Below are 19,557 nucleotides of genomic sequence, written 5' to 3' on the forward strand. Positions count from 1 at the left end.
AGTCCTACCCACAAACAGCTGGCTGTTGAGACTGAGACTATGAGGCCAGTCCTACCCACAAACAGCTGGCTGTTGAGACTGAGACTATGAGGCCAGTCCTACCCACAAACAGCTGGCTGTTGAGACTGAGACTATGAGGCCAGTCCTACCCACAAACAGCTGGCTGTTGTGACTGAGACTATGAGGCCAGTCCTACCCACAAACAGCTTGCTGTTGTGACTGAGACAATGAGGCCAGTCCTACCCACAAACAGCTTGCTGTTGTGACTGAGACAATGAGGCCAGTCCTACCCACAAACAGCTTGCTGTTGTGACTGAGACTATGAGGCCAGTCCTACCAACAAACAGCTGGCTGTTGAGACTGAGACTATGAGGCCAGTCCTACCCACAAACAGCTGGCTGTTGAGACTGAGACTATGAGGCCAGTCCTACCCACAAACAGCTGGCTGTTGAGACTGAGACTATGAGGCCAGTCCTACCCACAAACAGTTGGCTGTTGAGACTGAGACTATGAGGCCAGTCCTACCCACAAACAGTTGGCTGTTGAGACTGAGACAATGAGGCCAGTCCTACCCACAAACAGTTGGCTGTTGAGACTGAGACAATGAGGCCAGTCCTACCCACAAACAGCTGGCTGTTGAGAATGAGACTATGAGGCCAGTCCTACCCACAAACAGCTGGCTGTTGAGACTGAGACTATGAGGCCAGTCCTACCCACAAACAGCTGTCTGTTGAGACTGAGACTATGAGGCCAGTCCTACCCACAAACAGCTGGCTGTTGAGACTGAGACTATGAGGCCAGTCCTACCCACAAACAGCTGTCTGTTGAGACTGAGACTATGAGGCCAGTCCTACCCACAAACAGCTGTCTGTTGAGACTGAGACTATGAGGCCAGTCCTACCCACAAACAGCTGTCTGTTGAGACTGAGACTATGAGGCCAGTCCTACCCACAAACAGCTTGCTGTTGTGACTGAGACAATGAGGCCAGTCCTACCCACAAACAGCTTGCTGTTGTGACTGAGACTATGAGGCCAGTCCTACCCACAAACAGCTGGCTGTTGAGACTGAGACTATGAGGCCAGACCTACCCACAAACAGCTTGCTGTTGTGACTGAGACTATGAGGCCAGTCCTACCCACAAACAGCTGGCTGTTGAGACTGAGACTATGAGGCCAGTCCTACCCACAAACAGCTTGCTGTTGTGACTGAGACAATGAGGCCAGTCCTACCCACAAACAGCTTGCTGTTGTGACTGAGACTATGAGGCCAGTCCTACCCACAAACAGCTTGCTGTTGAGACTGAGACTATGAGGCCAGTCCTACCCACAAACAGCTTGCTGTTGTAACTGAGACTGAGGCCAGTCCTACCCACAAACAGCTGGCTGTTGAGACTGAGACTATGAGGCCAGTCCTACCCACAAACAGCTGGCTGTTGAGACTGAGACTATGAGGCCAGTCCTACCCACAAACAGCTGGCTGTTGAGACTGAGACTATGAGGCCAGTCCTACCCACAAACAGCTGGCTGTTGAGACTGAGACTATGAGGCCAGTCCTACCCACAAACAGCTGGCTGTTGAGACTGAGACTATGAGGCCAGTCCTACCCACAAACAGCTGGCTGTTGAGACTGAGACTATGAGGCCAGTCCTACCCACAAACAGTTGGCTGTTGAGACTGAGACTATGAGGCCAGTCCTACCCACAAACAGTTGGCTGTTGAGACTGAGACAATGAGGCCAGTCCTACCCACAAACAGTTGGCTGTTGAGACTGAGACAATGAGGCCAGTCCTACCCACAAACAGCTGGCTGTTGAGAATGAGACTATGAGGCCAGTCCTACCCACAAACAGCTGGCTGTTGAGACTGAGACTATGAGGCCAGTCCTACCCACAAACAGCTGTCTGTTGAGACTGAGACTATGAGGCCAGTCCTACCCACAAACAGCTGGCTGTTGAGACTGAGACTATGAGGCCAGTCCTACCCACAAACAGCTGGCTGATGAGGCTGAGACTATGAGGCCAGTCCTACCCACAAACAGCTGTCTGTTGAGACTGAGACTATGAGGCCAGTCCTACCCACAAACAGCTGGCTGTTGAGACTGAGACTATGAGGCCAGTCCTACCCACAAACAGCTTGCTGTTGTGACTGAGACAATGAGGCCAGTCCTACCCACAAACAGCTTGCTGTTGAGACTGAGACTATGAGGCCAGTCCTACCCACAAACAGCTTGCTGTTGTAACTGAGACTATGAGGCCAGTCCTACCCACAAACAGCTGGCTGTTGAGGCTGAGACTATGAGGCCAGTCCTACCCACAAACAGCTGGCTGTTGAGACTGAGACTATGAGGCCAGTCCTACCCACAAACAGCTGTCTGTTGAGACTGAGACTATGAGGCCAGTCCTACCCACAAACAGCTTGCTGTTGTGACTGAGACAATGAGGCCAGTCCTACCCACAAACAGCTTGCTGTTGTGACTGAGACTATGAGGCCAGTCCTACCCACAAACAGCTTGCTGTTGTAACTGAGACTATGAGGCCAGTCCTACCCACAAACAGCTGGCTGTTGAGACTGAGACTATGAGGCCAGTCCTACCCACAAACAGCTTGCTGTTGTGACTGAGACAATGAGGCCAGTCCTACCCACAAACAGCTGGCTGTTGAGACTGAGACTATGAGGCCAGTCCTACCCACAAACAGCTTGCTGTTGTGACTGAGACAATGAGGCCAGTCCTACCCACAAACAGCTGTCTGTTGAGACTATGAGGCCAGTCCTACCCACAAACAGCTGGCTGTTGAGACTGAGACTATGAGGCCAGTCCTACCCACAAACAGCTGGCTGTTGAGACTGAGACTATGAGGCCAGTCCTACCCACAAACAGCTGGCTGTTGTAACTGAGACTATGAGGCCAGTCCTACCCACAAACAGCTGGCTGTTGAGACTGAGACTATGAGGCCAGTCCTACCCACAAACAGCTGTCTGTTGAGACTGAGACTATGAGGCCAGTCCTACCCACAAACAGCTGTCTGTTGAGACTGAGACTATGAGGCCAGTCCTACCCACAAACAGCTGGCTGTTGAGACTGAGACTATGAGGCCAGTCCTACCCACAAACAGCTGTCTGTTGAGACTGAGACTATGAGGCCAGTCCTACCCACAAACAGCTGGCTGTTGAGACTGAGACTATGAGGCCAGTCCTACCCACAAACAGCTGGCTGTTGAGACTGAGACTATGAGGCCAGTCCTACCCACAAACAGCTGGCTGTTGAGACTGAGACTATGAGGCCAGTCCTACCCACAAACAGCTGGCTGTTGAGACTGAGACTATGAGGCCAGTCCTACCCACAAACAGCTGGCTGTTGAGACTGAGACTATGAGGCCAGTCCTACCCACAAACAGCTGGCTGTTGAGCCGGAGGCGGAGGTGTCCCTCAGATGGAGCTTCCAGGAAGCGCATGGGCAGCTGGTCCACCTGCAGTGAGGCCTCCTTCACACTGCGCTCCGCCCTCACATAGTGCCACTGCCTGTCATTCAGGGGCACGTGGGACTTGACGGCCAGGTCCACCGGCCCGTTTCCCACGTCAAAGGAGAACGTCACCACGGACGGAGCTGAGGGAACAGAACAGGGACACAAGCTGACAGTCAGGTCGCAGAGAACTCATCCTTCAAACATTCATTCTCTCTCTCCCTCTCTCTCTCATTTCAATTTAAGGGCTTTATTGGCATAGGAAACATATGTTAACATTGTCAAAGCAAGTGATCTAAATAAACAATACAAATGTACAGTAGACATTACACTCACAAAAGTTGAATAAAGACATTACAAATTACATATTATGTGCAAATAGTACAAAAGGGGAAATAAATAAACATAAATATGGGTTGTATTTACAATGATGTTTGTTCTTCACTGGTTGCCCTTTTCTTGTGGCAACAGGTCACAAATGTTGCTGCTGTGATGGCAAACTGTTATTTCAACCAATAGAAATGATCTTGACGATATAGTGCTGTAGCTAAGTTGACAGCTTGATGATATAGTGCTGTAGCTAAGTTGACAGCTTGATGATATAGGGCTGTAGCTAAGTTGACAGCTTGATGATATAGGGCTGTAGCTAAGTTGACAGCTTGATGATATAGGGCTGTAGCTAAGTTGACAGCTTGATGATATAGTGCTGTAGCTAAGTTGACAGCTTGATGATATAGTGCTGTAGCTAAGTTGACAGCTTGATGATATAGTGCTGTAGCTAAGTTGACAGCTTGATGATATAGGGCTGTAGCTAAGTTGACAGCTTGATGATATAGGGCTGTAGCTAAGTTGACAGCTTGATGATATAGGGCTGTAGCTAAGTTGACAGCTTGATGATATAGGGCTGTAGCTAAGTTGACAGCTTGATGATATAGGGCTGTAGCTAAGTTGACAGCTTGATGATATAGTGCTGTAGCTAAGTTGACAGCTTGATGATATAGGGCTGTAGCTAAGTTGACAGCTTGATGATATAGGGCTGTAGCTAAGTTGACAGCTTGATGATATAGGGCTGTAGCTAAGTTGACAGCTTGATGATATAGTGCTGTAGCTAAGTTGACAGCTTGATGATATAGGGCTGTAGCTAAGTTGACAGCTTGATGATATAGGGCTGTAGCTAAGTTGACAGCTTGATGATATAGTGCTGTAGCTAAGTTGACAGCTAGATGATATAGGGCTGTAGCTAAGTTGACAGCTTGATGATATAGGGCTGTAGCTAAGTTGACAGCTTGATGATATAGTGCTGTAGCTAAGTTGACAGCTTGATGATATAGTGCTGTAGCTAAGTTGACAGCTTGATGATATAGGGCTGTAGCTAAGTTGACAGCTTGATGATATAGTGCTGTAGCTAAGTTGACTGTATTTGTACTTTATTATACATCTTATAATTTGGATTATCAAGTGTAAGTCTGCTTGGAGTGTGTGTGTGTGTGCCTGTGTGTGGCATTCTCATGCTCTCATGTGAGTGTGTGTGTGTGGTCCACAGACTCACAGCTGAGCTCCACTCTGATGAAGTCCTTGAGGCCCAGGTTCTCCAGGAAGACTCCTGAGGGAGCGCTGGTCTTGAAGTAGAAGGAGATGTCAGTGCTGAGCTCTGCCTGGAGGGTGGGGAAGTGCAGGTAGGATGACTCCTGGTAGAAGGACGCTGCATTCCACACAGACTCTAGAAAACAGGAAATACAAGTATTTTCTACGTTTTGAACACAGTCAATATTTACTCAGCATTTTGCCAGGAAAAACAAGGATGTTCAAAAGGACCATGTGTAAGATAAACATGTTACAAAATAGAACAGTTCACCTACTGTCGCCATAACAACGCAGCGGGCCGATTCTGTAGAGCGCCTCAGAGCCAGTTCTGTTGGTGTCTCCAATCACGATCTCAGTCACTGGTAAGTGCTCTTTGTAGGAAAGTACTCCTGTGTCATTAGCCCTGCAATAGACAGAGAGGAGAGTATGCTCTCTGTGGAAGGAATCAAACAATGATGAACCCCTCCCACCACTGTCATGACCCACTTAAGCTGATACATTTGGTCTCTTCCAGAAAATCTCCATCTGACACAAGGTAATATACTGAATACTGCTAAAATGTAGAAATATAGATGGACAAGCACAAGAACATTTGTAGCTAAATCATATTGATGGACAGTAGACAGAGAGACATATTTGCCTAGTTACCATGAGTCTGTGTCGGCATCACAGTTGCAGAAGTAGTTCATGTCCATGCAGTTCTCATCCAGGCTGCAGGAGCACTGCTGAACACCTGGCAGGAAGCCTCCCCAGTAGGTTCGTCTCTCTCCACCCTGGTCCACCCACCAGGACAGCGGGCTGCCATCTGGACCAGTCACAGGATTACAATTAGGTCCACATGTAGAAAAACAGAATCTGCACAGTGAATGTGATTAGAGCCCTGGGCATCTTTTGGTATCCCATGGCATTGTGTCAATGAGTCCTCAGTGATGTCAGTTAGACTCGCAGGGCTCATTTCCTGGAGCATCTGCAAGTGGCCCTGCTACAGTCTTCTGTCCCACAACATGACTCTGCCTGAGACACTACAGGCCTGCAGGAAGTAGCCTCTCAGCCCTCTGCATAGATATAGGCTTCTATCAACACAACATGACTGCCTGAGAGACACTATGGGCCTGCAGTGAGCAGCCTCTCAGCACTTAGACTGTACTTTTAACACAGGAGGGTGGGGACCATATAATGGGATGTAATGAGTAATGTAATGAGAGTCATTTGAAGTGTGGTCATGGGGGGTTTGTGACAGTGGTACTATTCAAGTCACACTGCCTGACACTGACAGCGTATTTTGTGGGATAACGGATTACACAGCATCAAAGCTTGATATCCAGTATTCTTCTGCCTTTGTTCATCATGTCAAATTTACATTGTTACTCAATTGAAACAAAGCTGAATAGATCACTGAATATAAAAATGGTTTAGGGAATAACAAATTATATGTAAATAAGATGAATTGTTTTGGAGGAAATGTCTATGTACATTCGCAAATCAACTTGATGCCTCTGCTCATGAGCCGTGCGGCCGTTACAGAGAACCGGATTTTTAACAGGGTCGTTATAAAAAATGATAACTGCCCTGACCTAGCTCAATATCTAGGCGCCAGATAACAACGAGACTTCAGCTTCCATAAAGTGACCTTTAGACTTTCCTGAATAAGTTTGTAGGGGCAACAGTTTTGATTAAATGTACATCTTATCGCTCTCACATGCTAATTTCTGTCCATTAAGAACCAATGATGTGCTACCTTTTTGAAGCACTTCTGACAATGCTATCATCTTCTCAGCCAAATCTCAGAGTTCTAAAACCGGACCAAAGCACTTGGGTTGTGCAGCAACAGCGCTAGTAGCTAGCTAACACCAGTCGGATAAGAGGCAAGCTACAAGCAAAGGAAGCTAGGTATATTTTGTTATGGAAGGTTTTTCACATGGCTGAAGTCAACTGTGTAAAATGTTGGCCTTGATACTTGTGTGTAATCAGAGCACAAACAAATAAGCAAAAACAAGATAGTGAACATCCTTGCCTGCTATTGCTCGTTATTGCTAGTCCTTGCCTGCTATTGCCTGCTATTGCTCGAACCAGGGACCCTCTGCACACATCGACTGCCTCACAGCATTGCTTCCGTCCCTCTCCTCGATGCTTCAAGGATGACTGTTGTTGATGTGTGCAGAGGGTCCCTGGTTCGAGCCTAGGTAGGGGCGAGGAGAGGGAAGGAAGCAATGCTGTTACATTCCCAGCCAACGCACCAAATGTAATAGTTCTCCGTCCCTCTCCTTGCCCCTCTGAACCAGGGACCCTCTGCACACATCAACAACTGACACCCTCGAAGCATCGTTACCTATCGCTCAACAAAAGCCACGGCCCTTGAAGAGCAAGGGAAATAACTACTTCAAGGTCTCAGAGCAAGTGACACGTCACCGATTGAAAGGCTAGCACTAGCTAGCCATTTCACACCAGTTACACAATCTAATTGCAGTCGCTGTACTCATAATATACAGGAGAACTATCGCCTTATGATGAGAATAGCCATGTTGCAAGCACAGCTTCAGATGCAATTGTTAGGCAAGGGCAATTTAAGTGTAGGTAAGGATGAAACAATGTCTGTGCCACCAGTAAGTACATATAGTGGTATAAATCCCCTCACAGAGTCCCCGCAGCCGGACAATATTCTCAATTCTTCTGGAAAGAAATGTTGTCTGCATACTCAAATCGGTGTTGCTCATTCAACTGACAGAAACTTTCAACCGGTTCTCCCCATTGAGCAATGAGTCGGAGTCAGAGGACAAGCCTTCTCAGGTGTCTCCTAAAACCCGTTATGGGGTCTGAGGCCTCCCGCCGAAGCCTCCCACCATTAGCTCTGACAAATTGAAAACCCTAGTCATTGGTGACTCCATTACCTGCAATATTAGACTTAAAAATAATCATCCATACACTGTTTACCAGGGGGCAGGGCTACCGACGTAAAGGCTAATCTAAAGATGGTGCTGGCTAAGGCTAAAACTGGTGCGAGTATAGGGATATTGTTTAACCACGTCGGCGGAGGAGATCTTCATGGGCTATACTCAGCCTTGTCTCAGGGTAGTAAGTTGGTGGTCTGTTGATATCCCTCTAGTGGTGTGGAGGCTGTTTTGGCAAAGTGGGTGGGGTTATATCCTGCCTGTTTGGCCCTGTCTGGAGGTATTGTTGGACGGGGCCACAGTGTCCCCCGACCCACCCCTGTCTCAGTCTCCAGTATCTATGCTGCAATAGTCTATGTGCCAGGGGGTTAGGGTCAGTCTGTTATATCTGGTGTAATTCTCCTGTCATATCTGGTGTTTTATTTGAATTTAAGTATGCACCTTCTGTCCCGGAGCTGCTGTTTTTGACTCTCTCTCTCGCTCTACCGCACCTGCTGTCTCGACCTCTGAATGCTCAGCAATGAAAAGCCAACTGACATTTACTCCTGAGATACTAACCTGCCAACTGACCTGCACCCTCTACAACCACTGTGATATTATTTGACCCTGCTGGTCCCCCTGCTGGTCATCTATGAACGTTAGAACAGAGGACTGGCCACCCCTCAGAGCCTGGTTCCTCTAGGGAGTTTTTCCAAGCCACCGTACTTCTACATCTGCATTGCTTGCTGTTTGGGGTTTTGGGCTGGGTTTCTGTATAGCACCATTTGATTGATTGATGAACACCAAACTTTGGGAAATTGCGAAAGTATTCACCCCCCTTGGCATTTTTCCTATTTTGTTGCCTTACAACATGGAATTATAATCGATGGGGGGGGTTTGTATCATTTGATTTACACAACATGTCTACCACTTTGAACATGCAAAATATTTTTCCTTGTGAAACAGACAAGAAATAAGACAAAAAACGGACAACTTGAGAGTGCATTACTTTTCACCCCCCCAAAGCCACATTTTGCAGCAATTACAGCTGCAAGTCTCTTGGGGTATGTCTCTATAAGCTTGGCACATCTAGGCACTGGGATTGTTGCCCATTCTTCAAAGCAAAACTGCTCCAGCTCCTTCAAGTTGGACGGGTTCCACTGTTTGACTAGCCCCTTCCAAGACATTTTAACGTTTTCCCTTAAACCACTCGAGTGTTGCTTTAGCAGTATGCTTAGGGTCATTGTCCTGCTGGAAGGTGAACCTCCGTCCCAGTCTCAAATATCTGGAAGACTGAAACAGGTTCCCTCAAGGTATTTCCCTGTATTTAGCGCCGTCCATCATTTCTTCAATTCTAACCAGTTTCTCAGTCCCTGCTGACGAAAAACACCCCCACAGCATGATGCTGCCACTACCGTGCCTCACTGTGGGGATGGTGTTCTCAGGTGATGAGAGGTGTTGGGTTTGCTACAGACATAGCATTTTCCTTGATGACCACAAGCTCAGTTGTCTCATCTGACCAGAGTACCTTCTTCCATATGTTTGGGGAGTCTCCCACATGCCTTTTGGCGAGCACCAAACGTGTTTGGTTGCTTTTTTCTGACCACTCTTCTGTAAAGACTAGCTCTGTGGAGTGTATGGCTTAAAGTGTTCCTATGAACAGATACTCCAATCTCCGCTGTGGAGCTTTGCAGCTCCTTCAGGGTTATCTTTGTCTCTTTGTTGCCTCTCTGATGAATGCCCTCCTTGTTTGGTCTATGAGTTTTGGTGGACGGCCCTCTCTTGGCAGGTTTGTTGTGGTGCCATATTCTTTACATTCTTTAATAATGGATTTAATGGTGCTCTGTGGGATGTTCAAAGTTTCAGATATATTTTTAGAACCCAACCATGATCTGTACTTCTCCACAACTTTGTCCCTGACCAGTTTGGAGAGCTCCTTGGTCTTCATGGTGCCACTTTCCTGGTGTTGCCTCTTGCTTAGTGATGTTGCAGACTATGGGGCCTTTCAGAACAGTTGGATATATACTGAGATCATGTGACAGATCATGTGACACTTAAAAAAAGTTCACCTGTGTTCCATCTAACTAATTATGTGACTTCTGAAGGTAATTGGTTGCACCAGATTTATTTTAACATTTTCTGAAAGAAGTGAAATCCAAATAAAAATCTATTTAAATTACAGGTCGTAATGCAACAAAATATGAAAAATGCCAAGGGGGGTGAATACCTGCTGACAGGCAACTAAACATAGACAAGATCCCACAAACACAAATGAGGAAAATGGCTACCTAAATATGATCCCCAATCAGAGACAATGATAAACAGCTGCCTCTGATTGGGAAACATATCAGGCCACCATAGAAATACAAAACACCTAGATGACCCACCCAAGTCACTATCACGCCCCAACCAACACAGAGAATAAACAGCTTACTATGGTCAGGGGGTGACACAGGTGTAGACCTTAAAATTAAATGCTTATTTACTAGCCGTTAACCATCACTGCAGTTCAAGAAGGAGTTAAGAAAATATTTACTGAGTAAACTAAAGTAATAAAATAAAATGAAAAAAGTAACACAATAAAATAAAAATAACAAGGCTATATATAGGTGATACCAGTATCGAGTCAATGTGCGGGGGTACAGGTTAGTCAAGGTAATACTCCAAATTTGCGCTGACTGTTTAATACAGTGTAAAGTTACTTTCAATGTATTCCTGAAAACCTGAAGTTGCCATCCAAGTAAAAAGTAGCCAGGGGTGTGCGGGTGCACATTCTTGCATTCAACACCAACATTTTTGCTTGCTTGCGTGACCTTTGCATATTCAAAAGAAAACACCATGCTTGCTAACCTGGTTACCAATGTTACCGTTTTCAACACAACTGTTTGAGACATTTTTCTTTTTACCAAGCTAAATAAATAAACGTTCAATCAGTACTGGGTGAATGAACAACAACAACATCTTCCTGTCATCTCCAGACTGTCCATTAAATAGAGTGTCAAGACAAATGTGTTCATGACAGGGTAAAGCATTAACGTCAAAATCATGGGATCTGAAGGTCCTGGGTTCACCTCTCGGAGGATACATTTCAACCATTCCCTTTGACACCTCCCTCCTAGTCCTGACACACACACACCGGCCCGCACATTGTGTGCTTATTTTTTCTATTAGGTGGCTCTTAAAAGAGCATTGTTGAGTGGCAATGGACAGGGACAGTGGTGTGTGTTCTACTGTGTGTGTCTTGTTACTACGGAGACGGTGGAGACTGAAGAGACCAACTCTCAATACTCAAGGAATACGTCATTGCTCTCATCAGTCAGATGCATTCCAACCCTACGGTACATCCCAGGGACACACTGCTTAATGGCAGGGTGGCGGATTGTGTGTCCTTGAAATGCATACACCAGCTGATTGAGGGAGTGCAGGGCCCTGTCTATGCACTTGTTTATCTTCTGGTCCCAATGGAGAAGACCACCACTGTCCCGGGAAATATTCGGATGACCACCTCAAACACCGTCTAAATCCGCGCCTCTGCCACACCAGTGCCATCCCCTTGGTTTATCACTAGTTGCTTTCACTGAGGTGGATGACTAGGATGTCAGAGTGAGAAATAGCACAGTCCCTCTGCTGGCGCAAAACACAGAGCAATTTGTACCACTTCATGCCTTCCTCTCCAAGCTACCTAATGTGACAGTCAATAAGTAAATAGTTAATGGGTAGGCTACATGTTGATTATTTGTGTATTTTCCAGAAGCTTGTAAAACGTTTTTCCCAGTTTCCTCCAAATTGTCTGAAATGTGTTTCTGTTTTTTTCGCTTCCATCTGGAAAATCAGCTGTTATTATTAAATAAATACTAATAACTACATTATTTCTGTTGCCATTTGTCATGATTGTGTATTTTTACTTTACTTGTACTGCTGTATTATAATGTTGTATAATCACCTTCCTGTGTAAAAAACATAGAATTAAAAACAAAAAACAAATAACTAAAGAAGTAGACATTGGTCTGAAGTCGAATAAGAAAGAAATTTCACATGAGCACCACCATGCACACTGCACCCATGCTCTAGCCAGCACACAGCTTTGACCTACTACAGTAGCTATATTGGTCTATTGTGCTTCAAACTCTGTATGCAGGTTGTGGTAACGTACAGGAACGCAAGTCCTTTGTTCTCCCGATCTGGAATACCTCACTATCAAATGCAGACCGCATTACCTCCAACGAGAATTATTTTCGGTCATCGTCAAGGCCGAGTATATTCCCTCAAGCCGAGACCGCAATGGCTTTCAAGGAACTACACTGGACTTTGTGCAAACTGGTAACCACATATATTGTAGCTGGGGACTTTAATAAAGAAAATCTGAGGGAAACTCTACTGAAGTTTTATCAACACATTGCCTGTGCTACTCACTCATCAAGAACTCTTGACCACTGCTCCTCCCCATTCCGGGATGGCTACAAGGCCCTCCCTTCAGCAAATCAGATCACGACTCCATTCTGCTCCTCCCTTGCGATAGGCAGAAACTTAAACAGAAGTACCCATGGTAAAGACTGTTTAGTAAAGAGACTAAGTGGAGTCACAATTCAACGGCTCAGACATGAGACTTATGTGGCAGGGACTCCAGACAATCTCGGATTAGAAAGGGTAAACCAGCCATGTCACGGACACCAATGCCTTGCTCCCAGACAAGCTAAACACCTTTTTGCCAGCTTCGAAGGAAAACACAGTGCCGCCGACGAGGGAAACACCGCCCCTCACGAGGACTACATGTTCTCGTTCTCCGTGGTCGATGTGAGCGAAACATTTAAACGTGCTTACCCTCGCAAGGCTGCTGGCACAGACCGCATCCAAGGTATGTCCTCAGAGCATGAGCAGACCAGCTGGCTGGACTGTTTACGGACATATTCAATCTATCCCTATCCCAGTCTGTTGTCTCCACTTGCTTCAAGATGTCCACCATTGTTTCTGTACCCAAGAAGGCAAAGGTCACTTCTGTCATCATGAAATTCTTTGAGAGGCTAGTTAAGGAACATATCACCTCCACCTTACCTGACACCCTAGACCCACTACAATTTGTATATTGTCCCAACAGATCCATGGATGATGCAATCGCCATCACACTGCCCTATCCCATCTGGAGAACAATAATGCCTATGTAAGAATGCTGCTTATCTACTAAAGCCCAGTCTTCAAAACTAGAGTGCCCTCCAAGCTCATCATCAAGTTAAGCTATCATCACTAAGCTTGAGGCCCTGTGTAGTTGGTTCCTGGGCTTCCTGACTGACCAAAGGTGGTGAAGGTAGGCAACAACACCTCCACTATGCTAATCCTTAACACAGAGGCCCCACAAAGGTGCGTGCTCAACCCCCTCCTGTACTCCCATGACTGAGTTGCCACACACGCCTCCAACTCAATCATCAAGTTTTCAGACGACACAACAGTGGTAGGCCTGATCACCAACATTGTCGAGACAGCCTATAAAAACGGTTGGCTGATATTTATTTTATTTAACCAGGCTTTAACCAAAACAAGAAAGCAAAATAATTTTTTGATATGTTTTTCTGTGATTCTTAATGTAAACATTTAGAGTTAAGAACAAATTCTTATTTACAATGATGGCCCACAGTATGCCCTCACCTGTCTGTGCAGTCGGCTGTGAATGCCCTAACCCGCTAGTAAAATTATGCTGAGTGATATATTTTCTGACCCTCCACAGGAGGTCCGGTCAGAACAATGCTGATGCTTCTCTGGGTTCTGACCCTCCACAGGAGGTCCAGTCAGAACACTGCCGATGCTTCTCTGGGTTCTGCCCCTCCACAGGATGTCCAGTCAGAACAATGCTGATGCTTCTCTGGGTTCTGCCCCTCCACAGCATGTCCAGTCAGAACAATGCTGATGCTTCTCTTTTCAGGGTTTTATTTCCTGTTCCTCTTTACCAACACACTTTTGGTCATATAACATGAATCTGGACTGGGAGTGTATCTTGGTGTAATAGCACTAGTGTTAATCTGAATGAATTGTGTTTCTAGAAAGCAAAAACATCTACAACATAACAGTATCAGTAAAGTGTCATAATTATGCAATATAGATAGACTATATAAACATGAACAAATAAGCATAATATTACACTACTATAACACAGATATAAACAGGGCTATGAACTTAGCAGCATAAACATTAACCTAAAGATGAACCTCTTGTCGGAGAGAGAGAAACCAATTACTGAGAATGGAAAGATAAAGATTTATGGCACCCTCTTTCTCTCCGGCCTGGTGCAAGAGCCTGCCTGCTCCAGAGCCACAGGGTCGTGAATTACTCTGCACATGCGTGAGCTCCACGACCTCTCTGGTAGGGTTCTAGAAGCTTGCACATGGCAGCGAGCTTCTAGAACGAAGGCCACTATGGAAAGAGCTACAGTATCATGTGCATATGAAAACTATATTTACCAATAAAACAATGACACCTACAGCAATGGGCACAATGCTACATACTATAAACAACATGCCAAGCAGTAGTGGCAACTCCAACATTAAATAATAGTAATAGCTGTAAATTGAACATACGGCTGAAAACTGATCATAGTTACTACGTTATTAGTGGAAATGACCCATTATTACAAAACATGTAAAAAGAAACCAATAACTCCCCCTGCAACTTACATTTGGATGCACGCACCACATTCAGGTATTCTTGTTACTGTTCACAATAAAAATAGTGTGTCTTCTTTCTTCGGACAGCGACAACACCTTGACCTCAGTGGGTGGGTGCATTGTCCAGATGCGTCTTTCCAAGTGCTCTGATTGGTTGGGAATGGCAGGGCTATGATGGGTGATGGATAACTATGGTAGGCTAAACAGACAAACTAACAGGACAAGAGAAACTGAAGGGACTGTGAGGAAAATGTAGGTTGAGGGGTGGAGGAGCAGGTCTGTCTTTTTTACACAGCCTACTGTGCCAGAGCCCTCAGAAGCTGAGGGCTCTGGCAGAGTGGTGCCAGGAAAATAACCTTAAGATCTTATGTCAAATGTTTTTGAAGTGTTGTGGTTGCAGGTTCACTTGGCACATCTAAAGCTTTTTTGGGGTGTTGCTATAGGCCACCAAGTGCTAACAGTCAGTATCTAAATAGTATGTGTGAAATGCTTGATCGTGTATGTGATGTAAACGGAGAGGTCTACTTTCTTGGGGACCTGAATATTGACTGGTTTTCATCAAGCTGTCCACTCAAGAGGAAGCTTCTTACTGTAACCAGTGCCTGTAATCTGGTTCAGGTTATTAATCAACCTACCAGGTTGTTTACAAACACTACAGGAACAAGATCATCCACATGTATTGATCACATTTTTACTAATGCTGTAGAACTTTGTTCTAAAGCTGTATCTGTACCCATTGGATGCAGTGATCACATTATAGTGGCTATATCCAGGAAAGCCACATTTCCAAAAGCTGGCTCTAAAATAGTGTAAAAGAGATCATACAAAAGATTTTTCTGTGACTCTTATGTGGACGATGTAAGAAATATTTGTTGAGTCTGATTTGATTAATAAGGAGCATCCAGATGCTGCACTTGACACATTTATTAACTTGCTTCTTCTAATTATTGATCAACATGTACCTGTTAAGAAACTGACTATTAGAACTGTTAAGGCTCCATGGAATGATGAGGAATTGAACAACTGTATGGTTGAAAGAGATGGGGCAAAAGGAGTGGCTAATAAGTCTGGCTGCACATCTGACTGGCTGACTGCAAATTGACTCCTCTAAGCAAGTAACTATTTCACTGTATCGTTTACACCTTCTGGAGCCTGTGCATGTGACAAATATACTTTATTTCCCTGTAATAATGAATACATTGTCAGCTATATGATATGGTCATTATTTGAACTTGCTAGCCAGTCAACATAACATTAGCTAACTAACAAGATAGAAACAAACCAAAACATTGTTTAGAAAAGTGCTTTTAGTTGCCTGGCGTGGTGGACTGACATATACAAAATTATTTTTTAAACGGATGGGTTTATTAGTGTTAAAATACACCTGTTATTTTGGACCACCAGGCTGCTGATGTCGTTTTTGTGTTTATACTTTTCATAATGACAAGTATGATGTCAGACGACAAAATAATGTTTATGATGTCACTGCAACGACTGTATACATGTCGATAGTCGTAATATAATCACCCTTTAGACTTGTTTGTACACTACCGTACTCACTGTTTAGCATATGGCCTCACATGTGACTGCTTAAAGAGATGGGCTGGGCTCAGGCTTAAGGGGGTGTGAACGATTCTGAATGGGTGTTGTGGCGGATGAATCAGAATTAGTTTTATTTACATAATATGCTTATGTGAGATACTTGTCATTAGAATGTTTCCTTTTGGACTATAGTGTTGGGAGTTGCACTTTTCCCTTCTCAAACAGGGCTCAGTCACTTGGGGCCCAGAGAGGGGAGAGGTCAAGCTTGTCTTTTACATGTCTCTGGTGCTATGTAGAATATCAGAAAGGGAACAGGACAGAATGGAACATTGTCCTCATATGTGAATGTATCTGTTAAACCATGTGAAGGGATGGCGTGATTAATGGGGAACTAATTACTTGTCTCTACAATGTCTGTGCGCAAGTCACTCCCCTCAGTGAGCTTGTCCAGGAGTGGGGTCAAGAGGGAGTTTACTTGAGATGGGAGTATCTAGAGTTGACAATTGAGTTATGCCTTGGATGAGGTAATGTTTTTGTACTATGAAGTACCAGGAACGAGACCAAACTGAACGATAATTTATAGCGAATGCTATCTGGCTATGGGATACTTCTCTCTCAAGTAAAATTCTTTCTTTGTGAACTGTTCCTAAGATCTGTGGTTCGTCATGTAAGTTTGAGAGGGGTGTATCTTGGCTATAAAATATCTTTGTATTCTACTGCAGGGACTCTCAGAATTCATTATAGACACTGAATTGATCTGAGAGTCAAAGGGCTATTGTAAAGCTCATATTATTAAAGATGAAGTTTAAGTATAACTGACTGGTGTGTGGTTTGTAACTCTCCTCATTTGGTAATACAGGAAATTGCCACGACAGTGTAGACAAAGAAGAGCTCTCCGCTAGGTGTACCAACAAAGCCATTTTCTAAAAAGTGGGCTTACAAGTTTATAACTTTCAAAGCAGAATTTCTTTCCCATTGTTCCTCAACTGTAGTGTATGACATACCATTTTCTAGCTCTGAGTGTCTACTTTTATCCAATGTAAAAAACACAATTTCAAATGTTGCTACATAAGACAGAATCGAGTATGGTCACATATCATCAGCAACCACAGCTAATGAAGTCACTGAAACCCTTAACACAGTGTTGCAGTCTTTTGGAATGGGTGGCCAGTAGTAAACTCAGCTGAATCTGGTAATGAATGGTGTGGCTGTTGAACAAGTTGAGGAGACTGAATTACAGTGGTTGCTCCACTAAACGTTTAGCGATTATGCTGCGGGGCTTAAGAGGTTATTTGTGGTGTTGTACAGTACCCTGCGTCACCACTTCATTGCTCCAGACCAGCGCCAGGGGGAGTTCAAATCAAATCAAAGTTTATTTGTCACGTGCGCTGAATACAACAGGTGTAGGCCTTAGTGAAATGGTTACTTACAGGCTCTAACCAATAGTGCAAAAACGGTATTAGGTGAACAATAGGTAGGTAAAGAAATAAAAACAACAGTGAAAGGACAGGCTATATACAGTAGCGAGGCTATGAAAGTAGCGAGGCTACATACAGACACCGGTTAGTCAGGCTGATTGACGTAGTATGTACATGTAGACATGGTTAAAGTGACTATGCATATATGATGAACAGAGAGTAGCAGTAGAGTAAAAGAGGGGTTGGGGGGGGCACACAATGCAAATAGTCCGGGTAGCCATTTGATTACCTATTCAGGAGTCTTATGGCGGCAGCTCTACCCTTTAGCTCAGTGCGAATGTTGCCTGTAATCCAGTTAGAGCACTGATTATACTTTTGGGTCCTACTGTGTCTCTAACTGACAATGAATGGGCGACATAAACCTAAATAGAAACTGACAATTGTGCACGACTACAGTATTACTTACTAAAACTGTTGTTACACTAAGGTTTTTTATTTTGCTCTTACTGTAGTACTGTAGCCCACTCCCAACCAGTCCCGTTGTACAGCGCCTGAGTGGTGCAATGGGCTAAGACACTGCATCAGCAGTGCAAGCTGTGTTGCTGGTTCAATATCTGGGCCGGCCTCGACTGGGAGACCCGTGAGATGAATGTAGGTTTTTGGTTTCTCTCCCTCTAAAAACAGAAATAATTCTAAATAACAATCTGACTCACCCCATGTTCAAGAATGCCCTTTCCCCCCCCTCGCTCATTTTACATTATTTGAAAAACTAAATCTCCAAAATATATATATTTTTTAAACAAAGCGATTATTATTATTATATCAAATCCCCTTGGATATTCACAGATATATTATTAACCCTGTTATTAGCAGGACAATATATATTGGTCATGGCTCCTGAGTGGCGCACAATGGGATTGCTTTGCAGTTCTCCTGCTGTATCCACTTAAAGCGCGCAAGGTTCAAGCCACAAGGGCAGGGAGCACGGGATGGGCCGCAGAGTCGCTCACAGAAGACAGACATAGCCCATGGGAAAGGAGGAGGAAGGGTGGAACTCCACCCTAGGTAGCACAGAGTAACACTTTAAGGTGCATTGCACTAATAATGGCGCTGACTAGGGAAACGTTCCTTGCTGTTCTTTGTGCCAGTCTGCACATTCATACTAAAACAATGTAACTAATGGCATATTTATGCTTTTGTTAATAAAATAATGATAAAAATAGTCTTTCAAAATGCCGATGTTTATTTAGTTATGGATCCATAACGAATTACTATGGGAATAAATATCACTGAATTACAGAAATATCCTCCAATGTAATTATTATCTATGTAATTATTGGCGGAGAGTCATATCATATTTTTCGATATACTGTAGGCGACATGAGTCTCACTAGTGTTGAGTAATGTGCTGAAAAGTGTAGGTCTTGTTTATTTATAGAGCATATTGAAGTTGGAAGCAATAGCCTACAACTATTTTAGCACAGTTTCACACTACTCTTTGACAAGCATGGGGACTGGTCTTGATAAATCAATGCAATTTTTATTTTGACTGAATCTCCATTTGGCTATTGGTTTGATTACAATTATAGTGTAGAAATGTTATGATCTTTGTGTAACCTTTATTTAACTAGGCAAGTCGTTTGGATGTTTGGATGAAAAGCATACCCAAATTAAACTGCCAGCTACTCAACCCCAGAAGATAAGATATGCATATTGTTAGTAGATTTGGATAGAAAACACTCTAAAGTTTCTAAAACTGTTTGAATCATGTCTGTGAGTATAACAGAACTTATTTAGCAGGCAAAAACCCGAGGACAAACCTTTCAGATTTTTTTATTTTGAGGTCACTCTCTTTTCAATGGATTTTCATTGGGAATACAGATTTCTAATTGACCTTCTTGCAGTTCCTACCGCTTCCACTGGATGTCACCAGTCTTTAGAAATTAGTTGAGGGTTTTTCCTTTGTGTAATGAAGAAGTATGGCCATTTTGAATCAGGGTCACTTGAAGTGTCCTGTTAGATAGAGGCTCGTG

The 19,557-nt window shown here is 44.3% G+C and overlaps 1 protein-coding gene across 1 annotated transcript in view; it reads right to left on the reverse strand.

Annotated features, from left to right (window-relative positions):
* The window catches only part of LOC120063686 (contactin-associated protein-like 5), a 191,697-nt gene that overhangs the window by 20,661 nt on the left and 151,479 nt on the right, over window positions 1-19,557 (reverse strand). The window contains exons 14-17 of the mRNA XM_039013980.1: window positions 5,693-5,849; window positions 5,320-5,447; window positions 5,010-5,180; window positions 3,385-3,603 (exon numbers count right to left, since the gene is read on the reverse strand). Coding sequence (XP_038869908.1) covers window positions 3,385-3,603; window positions 5,010-5,180; window positions 5,320-5,447; window positions 5,693-5,849 — 675 coding nt within the window. The remainder of the gene's footprint in view (window positions 1-3,384; window positions 3,604-5,009; window positions 5,181-5,319; window positions 5,448-5,692; window positions 5,850-19,557) is intronic.

The sequence above is a fragment of the Salvelinus namaycush genome, chromosome 19, assembly GCF_016432855.1.
Source record: "Salvelinus namaycush isolate Seneca chromosome 19, SaNama_1.0, whole genome shotgun sequence".
NCBI lineage: Eukaryota > Metazoa > Chordata > Actinopteri > Salmoniformes > Salmonidae > Salvelinus > Salvelinus namaycush.